We start from the raw sequence: 15,176 nt of genomic DNA on the forward strand, positions 1-15,176 counted from the left end.
GATTCTTGTATCATGAAACAGCTGCTGGACAACATCGTCTACGTGATGCATGCAGGGTCATTTTAGAATACATTTCAGTATGTTCTTTTAACCCTGGAGTGGGACGTTTTTTAGGAATCAATCAGAAACGAGTGATTCACAGTGTGAGGTGTTCTCAGCACGAATGTCTTCTAAAGTCAAGTCTCAAACTAGACAGAACTCAACTCATGGAGTCTCTGGATGTGAAAGTAAGAAGTTGAGCTTCTCTTCTGCTGAATCCAAAGCCTGCTCTGCTCTCAGGTTCAGAGGATTTCAGGTGCCCAAGGTTACAAACTTTAACAACAGAACACCATCAAACCAGTTTAGCATTGTTCAGACTCAGTGGAGCGGCTGCATCTTCCTCCACCCACGAGACGAGGATGTGTGTGACATCTCTGACACCAGAGGACACACACACACACACACACACACACACACTCGGATCAGCACATAGAGAGACGGACACACACACACACATGGATTCCTCTGATCAGGGTAAGACTGTACGATCACACTCTTCCTCACATCTTCATCTTCTGCAGCACAGCAAGAGCTTGTCATTGACTGAAAATGTCATATTTCAGTAAAACAGGCATTTTTATTAAAGATGTTATGTTCATGACACACTAGACTAGTTTAATCATTTACTCTGCTGAAGCTGTATTTTCTGTTACTGGTGTGTGTGTGTGTGTGTGTGTGTGTGCGCTGAATGTGGTGTGACTGGACTGACCGGTGTCTCACATTCTAGAGGAATGTTTGAAGACAAAGGCTCAGCATGAGATATTAATCACATGAAACTCAAAATAGAGTCTGAAACTAACATATTTTGAATATTTCATTTCATTATTTAAAATATGAAACGTTAATGTTCCAGGAGTTTAGTACACATGACTGTTCGATAACTTTTGTTGTCTATGCATAATGTTCTAAGATTAACAGTTTGTTCCAAACCGTTGTTATAAGCCAGTTTTTCTTGTCATGGATGTTGTAAGATTTGGTTTCTTAAACAGTATCACAGTTAGTAGACCGTTTTAAAGCAGTATTTAGCCTCAGAATGATCTCAAAGTAAAAGGAGTTGCTAAAGCCTGGCTTTGTGGAGGCTGTGCTTTAAAATTAAATTATAATCTTGAATCAAGTGATGAAAGGTTTTATAAGTCAGTGTTGAGTTCCACCGTAAGGTTAACCCTGTGTTTAATGTTTCAAAATGATTAACAGTTCTTAGGAATGTAGAGAAGCACTCAGAAGTGATCAGTTCCAGTAGTAGAGTAACTGGTGTTGTGTATGGTGTCTGTGTGTCTGTGTGTCAGTGATCTCCGGCTCCTCGTCCGAGCTGTGTCTGGTTCTGGTGGGCAGCATCAGCTGTGGGAAGACCCTGACAGCGGACACCCTGCTGGGTCAGAGCTCGGCCCCGGGGCCCTCAGCCTTGTCTCGTGTGAGTCAGATCCGCAGCGGTGTGTCTGAGGGCCGGCGGCTGACACTCGTGGAGACCCCTCGCTGGTACTGGCGCGGTCAGCAGGTGGAGGACCACATCCAGGAGGAGACCCTGCGCTTCCTGGGCTCCAGCGCTCCCGGGCCCTTCGTCCTCCTCTTCCTCATCCCCATCGGAGAGTTCACAGAGGTGGAGCGGCGCATCCCGGATCAGCTGGAGCGCATGTTCGGGCCGTCGGTGCTGGCGCACACGCTGGTGCTGCTCACCTGTGGAGAATACCTGACGGAGCGCGGTCTGGAGCAGTACCTGAGGAAGGAGGCGGGGCTTCAGGAGGTGGTGAGGAGGTGTCATGGCCGCTGTCATGTGATCAGGAACCGCAGACCGGACGACAGACAGCAGGTCGTCGCTCTGCTGGAGAAGGTGAGGAGACGTGATCACACAGAGACTCGGTCCTCCAGTGCTCCACACCAGATCCCAGCCATTACACGACCATCAACAGCTTTCTCTATTTGACTTTGTGCATAATTTTGAACTGTTTTTTCCTAGGCGTCGTTATAAGCCAGTTTTTTTTTTTTTTATATAATTTTTTGCAGTTTTATTTTGGGAAATGTGTAACTAGTTTGCTGTGTCTCAGGTGGAGCAGATGATGCAGAGGAACGGAGGGTTTCACCTGGAGACACACAGGAGAGGAAAACAAACACTCATCAACACGCTTGAAGAAACAGGAAGTGATGTAATGATTGAGAGACGCCTGACCAAAGGGCTTCAGTGTGAAGAAACAGACGGCCGACACACACCGCTGGAGAAAAGCCCGAGCTTCAAACTCAACAGAGGTGCTAAAACTGACCTGATGACAGATGAACGAACACATGAGAGTCCTTCAGCTGATGCAGGAGTGTCCAGTCCTGTTCCTGAAGCAGATCATCAGCATCTGAAGGAGCGCTGGACCCCGCTCTGGCCTCCAGGAGCAGGACTGGACACGTCAGATGATGGAGATGCCAGAGGTCCAGTACAGCTTCATCAACAGCAGAGGGTTTATATTATGTGTCCTGTCTGCTGTCTCTGGTATCTTCTGGCTCTCTGTGCATCTGAAGGAGTTTTCTCCTGTTGTATGGTGCAGCAGGTGAAAGATGTTCATCTGATCATGTCAGGGTCAGGGTTAGGAAACACTAAGACTGACTCTAACCTCCACCAGTCACAGTGTACAGATTAGTGTTCACTACTGAGTGTCTGAGCTCCTGCCTTCACTAAGCAGAGTTGAGCTCCAACACTAACTAAACACAGCCAGGTGTTCAGGATCACTGGAAAGCTCCAGGTGAGTGATGCGTCTGCTTGTGTCTCTCGTTCTAGTCCATCAGAGTCTGAACACGGTTTGGGATGGCAGTGACCCTCTAGATCCTCTGGACGACTCTTCTCTGCCGGAGCTGAGGCTGGTTCTGCTGGGTCGCTGTGGTTCTGGGAAGACTGCGGCTGGGAACATCATTCTGGGCGGTGATGAGTTTGATCTGACGGTGGACTCGGAGCGGTGTGTGAAGGCCCGAGCGCTGGTGGAGGACACACGGGTCAGTATCTCACAGCATCCCATTTGCAGATATACAAAATTAATCTGTGACTTTTCATGAATTTTTTGATGCACCGTATTCACTGCAGCAGTAATAGCACAACATGAGCGTACGAGTTTATGCATTTGGGATTCATAGAACAGGATTTGTGCAGCTGCAGTGAATGATTCGAGAAAGAAATTATTCATTTATTTATGTTTTTTTAAGTTTGGCATTGTTTCTGTTGCGATACTTCAAAATGTGCATAAAAACAGGGTGATGGAAGCATAGCTACTGAATGATGTGTTATATGTGATGAGAACAGCTTTATTTCTACAAAACCTACAGGGGACATCGGATGCCAGATTCGTTATGGGTTATGAAAGGTTTATATTTTGGTTTCGGGAGTAAGGTCAAAAAACACTTTCATGCTTTTATAATATGCATTTATTTTTTACCTTACTTGCTCAATGACTCCCAAACGATTCGCTCAACCATTCATTTTTCCAAACCTCTTTACGTGACGCTAGTCTGCGGTGATTGGTCGATTGGATCGTGCCTGTAACGCCTGATAGAGCAGTGTTTGTGAACGCAGTGCTGCTTTGTGTACAGTGTTACCGGGGAAACTGCTGTTTTACTGCTCTAAAATCCGCAAAGGAATTCTTATTTTTATTTAGACCAATGTTATAAGACCAGAAAGTGGGTGGGGATATGCTAATGAAGGTGTTTGACTTATTAACCAAGTCATTTATAAAAGTATTATAAATAGTTTTTGAGCAGTCTTGACTGCATGAATATGAATGGTGAATTTAACAGAAGAAATGGCGGGGTTAAGCAGAGCTCATTAGCATTTAAAGGGACATGCGCCCGAATGGGTCGCTGTGAACAGAGCTGTTTTTGACAGGGTGACAAGTGTTCTTTTAGTAAGTTTAATCAAAGTATGTTACAGAATTTCAAAAAGACCCTGGAGTATCATACCAGCTTGTGGGAAATGGGCACCCCCATTTCTGGAACTGAGCGAGTGTGTGTTTGAAGGACATGTGATCGAGTCTGGTTTCTGTCTCCGTCAGGTGTCAGTGGTGGATACGCCGGACTGGTTTCTGTCGGAGAGATCTCCTGAGGAGGTGAGAGCTCAGATCTCCTCATGTGTGGCCCTGTCGGCCCCGGGCCCTCATGTGTTCCTGCTCTGTGTCCCTGTTGACCGTCCGGCTCGCTCCGAGCTGTTGGCACTGAGTCGACTGGAGGCCACATTCGGACCGGACGCTGTCCGCCGGCACACGATGGTCCTGTTCACGCGCTCGGAGCTGCTGCCGGACGCAGCGCAGGTGGAGCAGGTGGAGGAGTACATCGCCTCCCAGCGGACGGAGATGCTGGAGCTGGTGCAGAGATGCGGCGATCGCTATCACGTCCTGCAGAGCGGCGGAGCGAAGGAGCTGCTGGAGAAGGTGCAGCAGACAGTGAGGGAGGGCGGAGGAGACTTCTACAGCACCTCGCTCTTCCAGCAGAACCAGATCCTGACCGTCAGGAGAGACCCAGAGCGGCTGAACCCCTCGCGCTCTCTGGACGCTCTGGAGGAGGAAGAGGAGGAAGAGGCGTCCACGGCGAGGAGTGAGTGTCTGGACTCGGCTCCGCTCCGCTCCGTGTGGCTGACGGTGAGCCGCTGCGCTGGACGTGTGCCGACGCTGCTGACCGCCGGGGCTCTGACCGGAGCGGTGCTCGGTGTGTTCCTCGCAGGAGCTGTAGGAGGCGCTGTCGGAGCCGTGCTGGGGTCTGTGCTCACCGAGGTCTGCAGACACACACTCAACAAACACAAAACAGAGTAAGAGACACTGGCAACTGTACAATAATTCCCTCGATTGTTGTTTCTTGTATCGTGACCAAGGGTCATTTTTGTGAAATTGAGATGTATACAGCATCTGAAAGCTGAATAAATGATCTCTCCATTGATGTGTGGTTTGTTCGGAGGACGATATTTGTCTGAGAAACAACTATTTGAAAATCTGGAATCTAAGAGGTAAAAAAAAATCTAAATATTGAGAAAATCATCTATAAAAAAGTTCTGATGAAGTTCTTAGCAATGCATATTACTAATCAAAATATATTTACAGTAGGACATTTACAAATTATCTTCATGAACATGATCTTTCCTTAATATCCTAATGATTTTTGGCAGAAAAGAGAAATGTATAATTGTGACCCATACAGTGTATTGTTGTCTATTGCTGTAAATACACCTGTGCTACTGATGACTGCTTCTGTGCTGCAGGGACACGTGTGTGTGTGTGGTGTTTACTACAGTATCTTCATGTGTTGGGTCTCAAGTTTAAATGATTCTTCAACAACAGTTTCATGAACACAAGAATAAATCAGTTTAAACTCTAAGAGTGCGACATTTATAAAGTGTGTGCCGCTCAGATTTGATCGGTGTGTGTGTGTGTGTGTGTGTGTGTGTTTAAATCAGCTCTAGCGTTTGGGCCCTAAGCAGAGATTTAAAGGGGTCCCTATATCTACAGTTTCATCACTATGTACACTTCCTACACAGACACCTAATTGTAAAGTTTAACCAATTTGTTTTACTCCATATATTTATCTTTCAAGATATAGATAGGAACATATATTTGATTAGTTTACAAATATGCAGTAAAAAACTCCTAACTCATTAAAGTTGTCTGTGGAGTTTAAAACCAGAGGACAACGTTTTAGTGACATAATGTATCTAGTTGATATATGCTTTTAGAAATATACGGATGAAAAAAAAAGATTGCCAATCACTAAAATAGACACGTGTAAAATTATGCCTGAGGTATTTATTAACAATTGTATGCTTTTCTTTTTAATTTATAAAAGTTGTAATTTATTGAACATCATTGAGACTTTTAGAGATTTAGCTAAAAAATGTATAATAATAATATCTGGATAAACGTTAGTATGATTATCAATGCATAGATCCAGTAAATGGCGTCCATCAACACAGAAAGCTTGCACAGACATGTAACGCTTCCCAGATCAGCGCTGTACTCTGTAACATCATTCAGTCTTCATTTATATGCTGTTAACATGAGAAACTGCTGTTTCTCTGTCCTGTTCAGGTGTGTTTTTGTTCAGGAGGTTTTGTACTCGTTCAGAAGACATGTAATAGCGCCCCCGAGTGTATGAACTAGTCTCAGGCTGGGAAAGAGTTAATACATAGATAACAGCTAGTTAACAGTGAGAATTAGAACCTCAAATAAAGTGTGACCAAATTCAGTCTCACATGTGTCCAGACTTCACACTTACACATGAATGTGAAGCAGTGCATTAGTGTGACCTTACACAGAAACTACAGCTGTGTGTGTGTCCAGTGACTGTGAGTGTGTGTGTGTGTCCAGTGACTCTGAGTGTGTGTGTGTGTGTGTATGTGTGTGTGTGTGTGTCCAGTGACTGTGAGTGTGTGTGTGTGTCCAGTGACTCTGAGTGTGTGTGTGTGTGTGTATGTGTGTGTGTGTGTGTTCAGTGACTCTGAGAGTGTGTGTGTGTGTGTCCAGTGACTGTGAGTGTGTGTGTGTGTGTGTGTGTGTGTGTTCAGTGACTCTGAGTGTGTGTGTGTGTGTGTGTGTGTGTGTTCAGTGACTCTGAGTGTGTGTGTGTGTCCAGTGACTGTGAGTGTGTGTGTGTTTGTGTTTAGATGTGGTACTACAGGCTGGTGATGAAAGCTTTAACACAAACACAGGTGCCCAAACTCACCTGATTCAGAAATAATTTCTTAATGTGCTGCGGAGGGCCTTCTGATTGACAGGCCGAGGCCAAACTCACTGCAGCATCGAGATCAGAACCACCACACACACACACACACACACACACACACACAGACATCCCAGCAAATGATTCACAGCTCAAATCATGAGGAATACGACTGAGGTCACTACAAAACATCATTTACTTACTTTGAACTTTTTTCTTGTTTTATAGAATATCTAAACATTCAGAGCTGATCCTCACTGCCATTTATGTAATAAGTCTACAGTAGGCTCTTACCTGCATATGTTTTGGGAATGCCCGGTGGTGGTTCCTTTTTGGAAAACTGTATGTTCTGTCCTTTCAGATATCATGCATTTACATGTACCTCGAGATCCCCTACTTTTTCTATTGTTAGATGATTCCAGTCTCCAGTTGTATGCTCATCAGAAAAGGACTTTATCAGCTGCAAGCACTGCTGCCAAAAAGACTATTTTGAAATTATGGATAGAACCTTCCACTTCTTTAACTTTCACTTGGCTATCATACTTTAGAGACATTGCCTTGCTGGAAGGTACCACTGTCAAGCTCAACGGCACAAAGGACAACACAAATGTTGTCTAATTTTTTCCACTAATTTTTTAAAAGTTGCAGTGACAAACTGAAACACAACAGAGCGTGATTCTGAACTTGGACACAAAGGTTTTGGGAGTGAACATAAAGACCCTGAAATGTCATTTGTCTAATTTCTACATTTTCTAATCACAACTAAATCCTAATCTCAACAGAGAAGCCACAGACCATGAGACAGAAACATCACCGCAAACACGATCAGTCACAGCTTCTACACACTCCTCAGAACTCAAACAATCCTCACGATCATCAGATTCTCAACATAATCACCCAACCAGTGACTAAACCTCCAGCGTCTGGCTCTGGAGCCTTCGGGAAATCAACAAAAAGCTTCACTTCTCTCAAATTGAGTCAATTATTGTCACAATTACAGCAGAACGTCTGAGCTGAACAAATGAGGCTCAGAGAAGCAGGAACTGAAGCCTGTTCAATGATCTGATCTCACTCACACACACAAACACTGATTCACACATTCATCTGCATACACCGTATAATAAAGCATCCATGTAATAATCCTGCAACATCAGGGGACTATATATATAATTTAATATTTCATTCCAGCACAGAAAACCTCTGAACACAAACACAGCCGCAAACACAAATCAGAGACACTGTGACAAATCAATAAATATTTTCAGCAGTAAATGTGTAAATTAAGTAAGTGAAGAGTGAACCGCAGCGATCAGTCCCGGAGCTCATGAGTGTCTAGCAGCTGCTGCGCTTCAGCTTCAGGACCTCGCCGCATCTCTGACGCGAGGAGTGTGTGTTTGTGTCCTTCTTGGGGATGTTCCAGCACCGCTGACAGCGCACGCGGTACTTCTTATACCTGCCCAAACCACCGGAGCACAACTAGATCAGCCCCATTCAGAACAACACTTACTGTCCATAAACCTCTAACTAACATGAAGAGTGTTGGAAAGGTCAGACTTTTGACATGTAAAAACACACAGATCTAAAACATGAGCAGTGTTCAGAGGTCAGAGGTCAGAGGTCGGCGCACCTGATGCCACAGGCGTTACATAGCGGCGTCCCGTCCTCAGCGTCTCTCCAGAGAGGAGTCTTCCTCGTGCGGCAGGACACACACATCTTACTCTCTGAGGAACACACACACACATCACATCAGCTACAGAGAGACAAAACACTGCTCAAACTGAATCACACTCACACACACACACACACACACCGTTCAGGACTCGATCTGGTGAAGTCAGACAGGACTAATCTCACTGAAGAGACACTGCTCCAAACCTGGACGAGCGTCTGTCTTCTGCTGAACAATAGACTACACGTTCTGAATGATGTGTAGCTGAACACTTGATGGTACCCATTCACTCCCACTGTACTGAAGAAATACTATCTATACCGTCAAAGTTTGGCTTCCAATATTCTACAATACAGGTCTTTAGGGGAAATAATCAATGACTATTTTCATTTGTGGGTTAATATCAAACTCTGATTAACGTTTTAAGTTATGAATAAAAGCTCATTTAGATATCGTATCATGAATTCTACAATCAAATTCTGTAGTTACTGTCAGAGGAACATTGAGGCATGAACTCCCGACTATATCTAGAAATAAAGACTTTAGACGACATGAAATTGAGGTAAAAAACAAGTACACTATAATTGAAGTTTTCACATAGTAATTTTGTTCTTAATATACATAAAATATTCTAAGTCTAATCTAAGTGTATTCAACTGTGCTATTTTGGGACACCATGAATATGAAGTAAATGTGCTTTTAACATACCATCTCTGTGTTTAAAATATATATTTAGTTAGCACTTGTAGTACACTTGAAAGCATCTTTCATACACTAGTACACTCAAGTGGTGACTAAATACATTTTTTAAAAACAGAGAAGTGGAAGTGCACTTTTTTAGTCTGGGATTATGAAGGTAAACAAAGTCAGTCTGTGTGTGTGTGCATGAGTGTGAGTGTGTGCGTGTAGAGAGTGTGTGTGTGTGTAGAGTGTGTGTTTGTGTGTTTGTGAGTGTGTAGTGTGTGTGTGTGTGTGTGTGTGTTTGTGAGCGTGTAGAGTGTGTGTGAGTGTGTGTGTGTGTGTGTGTGTGTGTGTGTGCAGTACTGACGGGACACACCGCAGCGGTCGCTCTCCTCCTCGGAGCTGCTCCTCTGTGTCCAGCTGCTCCTGCTCCTCCTCCAGCGCTGGATCTCTTCACTGAGCAGAGGACGACACATCATCAACCTCCGGAGCAGAAACACACCACACTCACCCCTCAGACGCTCCACCTGTAGCTGGAGGTGATGACAAATGTTTGATCCCGATCAGAACTGCCCTCGATGTGCAGCACAGACGGGTTTTCGTGCCGAACTCAGACTCTTGACCCCCGGAGAGGACGAGTGACCCGCTGTCTTCACGCTCTACATGTGACGGTCCAGAACTCCAGCTCTCGCTGTCCGCTGGAGACGGTTTGGTGGCCTCCTGAAGCCGGAGGAGGATGGAGGACTGGGTCACCTGCTGGTGCTGCACATCTTCTGGAGAACACGCATGAGAGCTCATGTTCCCTCAGGGGTTTACTGAAACAGCCGATGCACTATTACACATAAAGGAAAACATCCATGAGTGTTCACACAACCAATCAGAAATCTGGGTTCAGGAAGATGTTTTAAAGTTTCTGAAAGAAGTCTCTTCTGCTCACCACAGCTGCATTTATTTGATCCAAGATACTGTAAGAACAGTGAAATATTATTAGTTTAAAACTGCTGTTTTCTGTGAATGTGTTCAAATTTAATTTCTGTTCATTTTCAGCATCATTCCTCCAGTCTTCAGTGTCACATGATCTTCAGAAATCAGAATAATATGATGATTTACTGCTCAAGACACATTTCTGATTATTATCAGTGTTGAACACAGTTGTGCTGCTCAATATTTTCGTGGAAACTGTCACACATTTTATTTTTAAGGATTCACAGATGAATAGAAAGTTCAAAAAGAACAGCATTTATTGGAAATATAAAACTTTTAGTAAAATGATAAATGTCTTTACTGTCACTTTTGACCAGATTAATGCGTCCTTGCTTAATAAAAGTAGTAATCACACATCAACACGTTTCCAGAATGATGTATTTGAGAGTTAAGATCATTGTGAAAACTGAAGACACATTTCTCCATCATAAAGACCAAACATACAATGAGAGAAAGAGACCAGACAGAGTTATTGATAACGTGGTTTGGATATGACATCCAAGTATCTTATAAACATTCATGTTAGAGGCCGTCTTGAATAACATTTGAATCTGAACTGACGGTAAATAAACTGACAGAAACAAAACAAACTATACGCGTCATAACTCACAATGTAACAGATCGCAGAACTTCCTCTCAGCACTCGCTACAAAGTAACAGTAAATCTCCCGCGCGCGGCACGAGCCTGTCCCTCACACATCAGCAGCAGCTCGAGCTGAGCATAGAGAAGAGTGTGTGTTTGTGTGACTGAGGAAGAGTGTGTGTTTGTGCGACTCTGAGGAAGAGTGTGTGTTTGTGCGACTCTGAGGAAGAGTGTGTGTTTGTGCGACTGAGGAAGAGTGTGTGTTTGTGTGACTGAGGAAGAGTGTGTGTTTGTGCGACTCTGAGGAAGAGTGTGTGTTTGTGTGACTGAGGAAGAGTGTGTGTTTGTGTGACTGAGGAAGAGTGTGTGTTTGTGCGACTCTGAGGAAGAGTTGTGTTTGTGCGACTGAGGAAGAGTGTGTGTTTGTGCGACTCTGAGGAAGAGTGTGTGTTTGTGCGACTGAGGAAGAGTGTGTGTTTGTGCGACTCTGAGGAAGAGTGTGTGTTTGTGCGACTCTGAGGAAGAGTGTGTGTTTGTGCGACTCTGAGGAAGAGTGTGTGTTTGTGCGACTCTGAGGAAGAGTGTGTGTTTGTGTGACTGAGGAAGAGTGTGTGTTTGTGTGACTGAGGAAGAGTGTGTGTTTGTGTGACTGAGGAAGAGTGTGTGTTTGTGTGACTGAGGAAGAGTGTGTGTTTGTGTGACTGAGGAAGAGTGTGTGTTTGTGTGACTGAGGAAGAGTGTGTGTTTGTGTGACTGAGGAAGAGTGTAAGAGGGATGAGAGTAAACTCACCGCTGACTCTGCAGCAGATCCGCGCGCACGCGATCCTCCGCCTGTCACGTGACGTGATGATGAGCAGGTGTCCCGGATCTCACCTGAAACATGCGTCCTGCGTCCCGATGAGCATACCACCCTTTCATCCTACACTCTGTGTGATATTAGTCATTTTCAGTATTATTTAGGGCGGGAGGGTGGACAGTATGCATATTCGCAGGGTTAGATCAGTGATTTCACTAAAGAAAATTAAATGAATGGATCTTGGCTTCATTTATTGTAATGAGTGAATGATGAACTCCAAACACACGGATCCTGACGCATCACTGTTTATTTCACACATCAGAATCAAGCATGACTTTTTTCTAACTGAACAAACAGATCTGTGGTTTCTGATGACAATGACTCGAGCAGAGAAAGGAGAAATGTGTGTGTGACAGGTGTGTGTGGTTCTTAGTAATGAAGTGAAGTGCAGTCTTTACTGAAAACACATCCAGAGGATCTCCATCAGTCATCCGAGCAGATGTGCAGCGTTACTCTCTCTGTGTGTTTTTCTCCACACACACACCCACACACACACACACACACACACACACACACACACATAGAGAGTCTGAACAATGTCACACTTCTAAAAGCCTGGAATTATTTGTATTGTGGAATGTTTCTGTTTTCTGTGAATCTCATTAAACCTGGAGATCAACTCTTCACCACGACATCAACACAAACTGTGTATGAAGAAAATGAAGCCCGTCCATGCATCATTCACACTCTTTAATCAATAAGACCTTGTACTACAGTAATGTACTGCAAGTCATGGAGGATAATGGGAAATAAAAAACTATGAATGAATAACAACATCTGCATTACAGTTATGTGAAACGATGAGCACTGATGTGGAGAATCTTAACGGTCCTAAAAGAGGCTTCGTTTTCTTCACACAGAAGAAGAGAGCGAGGAAAGGCTGTTGGATTGTGATGTTTCAGTACACTATCTCTAACGCTGTGGTTATATGAAGGAGATACGCCCGAGTCCTCCGTGTGGAAATACCTGCGCACCGAATTCAGCCGGAGCTCAAGAGTTCACCGGATCAGAAGCTCAGAGATGTTCGATCGGCCAGAAGCTTGTCTAGCGCAGGTATCCCACAATGCTTTGCGATCGATCACAAACCCTCTGTTCACTCGCTGCTCAGTGAGGTTTGGGCACGTGGCCGTCCACGTAGAAGTTCCTGGTGACCTTGGGCAGGGTCAGCTCCATGCCGTCCAGCTCCGGCGTCAGGATGATCTGGCAGCCCAGACGAGAGTTCTCCTGCAGCATCGGGGCCATGTCCAGCATATCGTCCTCCCTGCAGGACACACACAGGTCAGACCATCGGACACCAGCACCAGCATGAGCCGAGCGCTCCTCACCTCTCCTCAGGCTCGGGAAGCTTCTCGTAGTGTTCGCTGCTGACGTACACGTGACAGGTGGAGCAGGCCAGAGACGCTTCACAGGCGCCTGAGGAACAGAGAGCAGCTGATGAAGACCAGCCTCAAACACACAGAGATGAAGAGACGTCTGGACTCACCCTCCAGATCAACCCCGTGCCTGTGTGCCAGCTGAAGAGCGTTCTCGCCCACCCTCGCCTGGACACGAGTCCTCTGACCGGAGCGGTCGATGAACACCACATTCACACTGGAGCAAACAGAGATCCGTCGGCTTGGGCTTCACACACTCCTCATTTATACTCTCTCAAATTATATATAATTAATAATTGATTAGATTAAAAGATAGGCTAAACTTAAGCGAACTTTGAATGATTTACATCAAGACACACAATCGTCAATAACTCAAAAACTGTTCCAGAGTGGCGTTTCGTTTTTAATGATTCAGCGATTCTTAAAGAGATAGTTTCTGTGTAAACATCATTTAGTCTGATTTCATTAGATTGGTGTTAGTCATATAATGTTTATTATTCTAATTGCATAAATAAATACATTTTACCATTCATTTAAGGGGGATGCATACATTTTAGAAAGTTAGAAAAGTTGCCATTATAAAGGTAAATAATGCCCCGGTAAATGGAAATATAAATCAACCCTTCGTGTCACTGTTCGCAGGTGTGGGTTAGTTAGTTGGTTAGTTAGTTAGTCAGGGGTTAGTTGTCAGGTTTTGTTCTTCTTCTGGTGCTGATAAACTCACACTCGCTCGTGCTCTTCCGGTGAGCTGCTGTCTTCAGTCTGACACACACCTGACACACAAACACACGGTCAGAGATACACACACTGTTACTGGACCACTGTAACCCTTCAGAGTGTGTGTGTGTGTGTGTGTGTGTGTGTGTGTGTGTGTGTGTGTGTGTGTGTGTGTGTGAAGGACGCACCGATGCTGGTCCGCAGGCGTCGGTTCGGAGCGGTAAACCCGTCGGTGGCTCCCGTACACGCGTTGAGTCGGTAGAGCGGACAGATGCTGCAGTCCGGTGAAACTCGGACAAACCGCTGCGTCAAACCCACGGCCGACCGGACCGCTGCGGACGCCGCCATGACACTGTTATGATCACGTGACCGGCGCTGGCCAATAGCAGCCGAGCGCCATGACGACACACAGAAGTCTCACGGATTCGAAATCTCAATGTTACATCACAATGATTATTGTTTCCTAACAGTTTAATGTATCATAAAGGAAAATGAAATCCTATACACGTGTAACCACACTGTGTCAATATTTATTCATATTCCTTTTGCATGGACGAACCAGAAAAAACTGGTAATTTAAAATAGAAAATAACAGAAATAATTAATGAATTATTAAAAAGTATTTCGACTGATGTTTTATGATTATCGCCTACTGATTATGAAATATTTCATGTGCATAAAATAAGCTTCAGTAAATCTTGCAGTAATTGTGGTAGTAAACGGAGCAGTAAATATTAAATGCATTTTTAAAGAAAATAGTTATCACTCTCAATCTTTTCTCCTCTAGCAATGTAGTAATCTATAATTTGTTTTTTAAAATGTACTATAACTCCTTTATTACAAATTGCTAATGATGTTGTTTCGCATTTATACGTTTTTGGATAAAAGTTTCTACTAAATGAATAATAAATCAACTTTGAATACGTTTGCAGATATTGGAAATGCAATTTCTGTTTAATTCATGTAATTCATGTATTACAGTTTTTTATGATTTTTTAGACACAATTTTAGAAACAAGGCTCATTCAGTCAAAACACTACACACAGTTAACACATCCACACACACAAACACAAGTATCAGAACATCTGAAAATCAGAACGTATTCCAAATACAATATACAGTAGTAGATAATCTTTTGTGGAGATGAGTAAACAACACCTTAGCATCATCTCTTCATAAAGCTGTATGTCCACCTCATCCATATCACAGTCAAGGTCCTCCCTTGAAATACAGCGAGAGAAGAATCTTCTCAAATGGAGAATCCATCCTCCCACAGACTCTGCATCTATCAGGTCACAGGCCTCCTCCATTGCTTGAATGAGGGGTATAACATGGGGTCAGAGGTCATAACCCTTCCACTGCCGTACAGAAGGGAAGAAGGAAGGAAGGGAGAGTTTTGCAGGAGGTACTGCAATAATGGCACCTGACACCAGTCTGTCCACAGTTAGTCTGTCTATGTCTATAACAGTATGAGGTCGGTGTAGTAAGGAGCTATTTTGGCATGAGGACCCTGTTCTGTGTGTTTGCAGCATATATTGTGATGTTAGCACCACGTTGACCCAGGATGTTCAAAAGAGCTCTCTGGCCAAAGATGTTCCTCCCTAT

At 44.2% G+C, this 15,176-nt stretch overlaps 3 protein-coding genes across 3 annotated transcripts; 1 reads left to right on the top strand and 2 right to left on the bottom strand.

Annotated features, from left to right (window-relative positions):
- Nucleotides 1-477: 477 nt before the first annotated feature.
- LOC113090113 (GTPase IMAP family member 8-like) lies at nt 478-4,963 on the top strand. Its single transcript, XM_026256167.1, has 5 exons — nt 478-513; nt 1,326-1,867; nt 2,082-2,280; nt 2,798-3,009; nt 4,059-4,963. The coding sequence occupies exons 1-5, from the start codon at nt 495-497 to the stop codon at nt 4,809-4,811; spliced, it is 1,725 nt and encodes a 574-aa protein (XP_026111952.1). The 5' UTR covers nt 478-494; the 3' UTR covers nt 4,812-4,963.
- A 2,932-nt stretch (nt 4,964-7,895) lies between these two features.
- Nucleotides 7,896-9,856, bottom strand: LOC113105145 (GATA transcription factor 14-like). The gene is made up of 4 exons (XM_026266298.1): nt 9,722-9,856; nt 9,426-9,591; nt 8,336-8,429; nt 7,896-8,161 (listed from the first exon to the last, which is right to left on the bottom strand). Exons 1-4 carry the CDS (start codon nt 9,854-9,856, stop codon nt 8,041-8,043), a joined length of 516 nt encoding a protein of 171 aa, XP_026122083.1. The 3' UTR covers nt 7,896-8,040.
- A 1,854-nt stretch (nt 9,857-11,710) lies between these two features.
- Nucleotides 11,711-13,946, bottom strand: LOC113090129 (ferredoxin-2, mitochondrial-like). The gene is made up of 5 exons (XM_026256170.1): nt 13,760-13,946; nt 13,579-13,627; nt 12,965-13,071; nt 12,807-12,894; nt 11,711-12,742 (listed from the first exon to the last, which is right to left on the bottom strand). Exons 1-5 carry the CDS (start codon nt 13,917-13,919, stop codon nt 12,586-12,588), a joined length of 561 nt encoding a protein of 186 aa, XP_026111955.1. The 5' UTR covers nt 13,920-13,946; the 3' UTR covers nt 11,711-12,585.
- Nucleotides 13,947-15,176: the final 1,230 nt, after the last annotated feature.

This window comes from Carassius auratus, chromosome 6 (genome assembly GCF_003368295.1).
Source record: "Carassius auratus strain Wakin chromosome 6, ASM336829v1, whole genome shotgun sequence".
Lineage (NCBI taxonomy): Eukaryota > Metazoa > Chordata > Actinopteri > Cypriniformes > Cyprinidae > Carassius > Carassius auratus.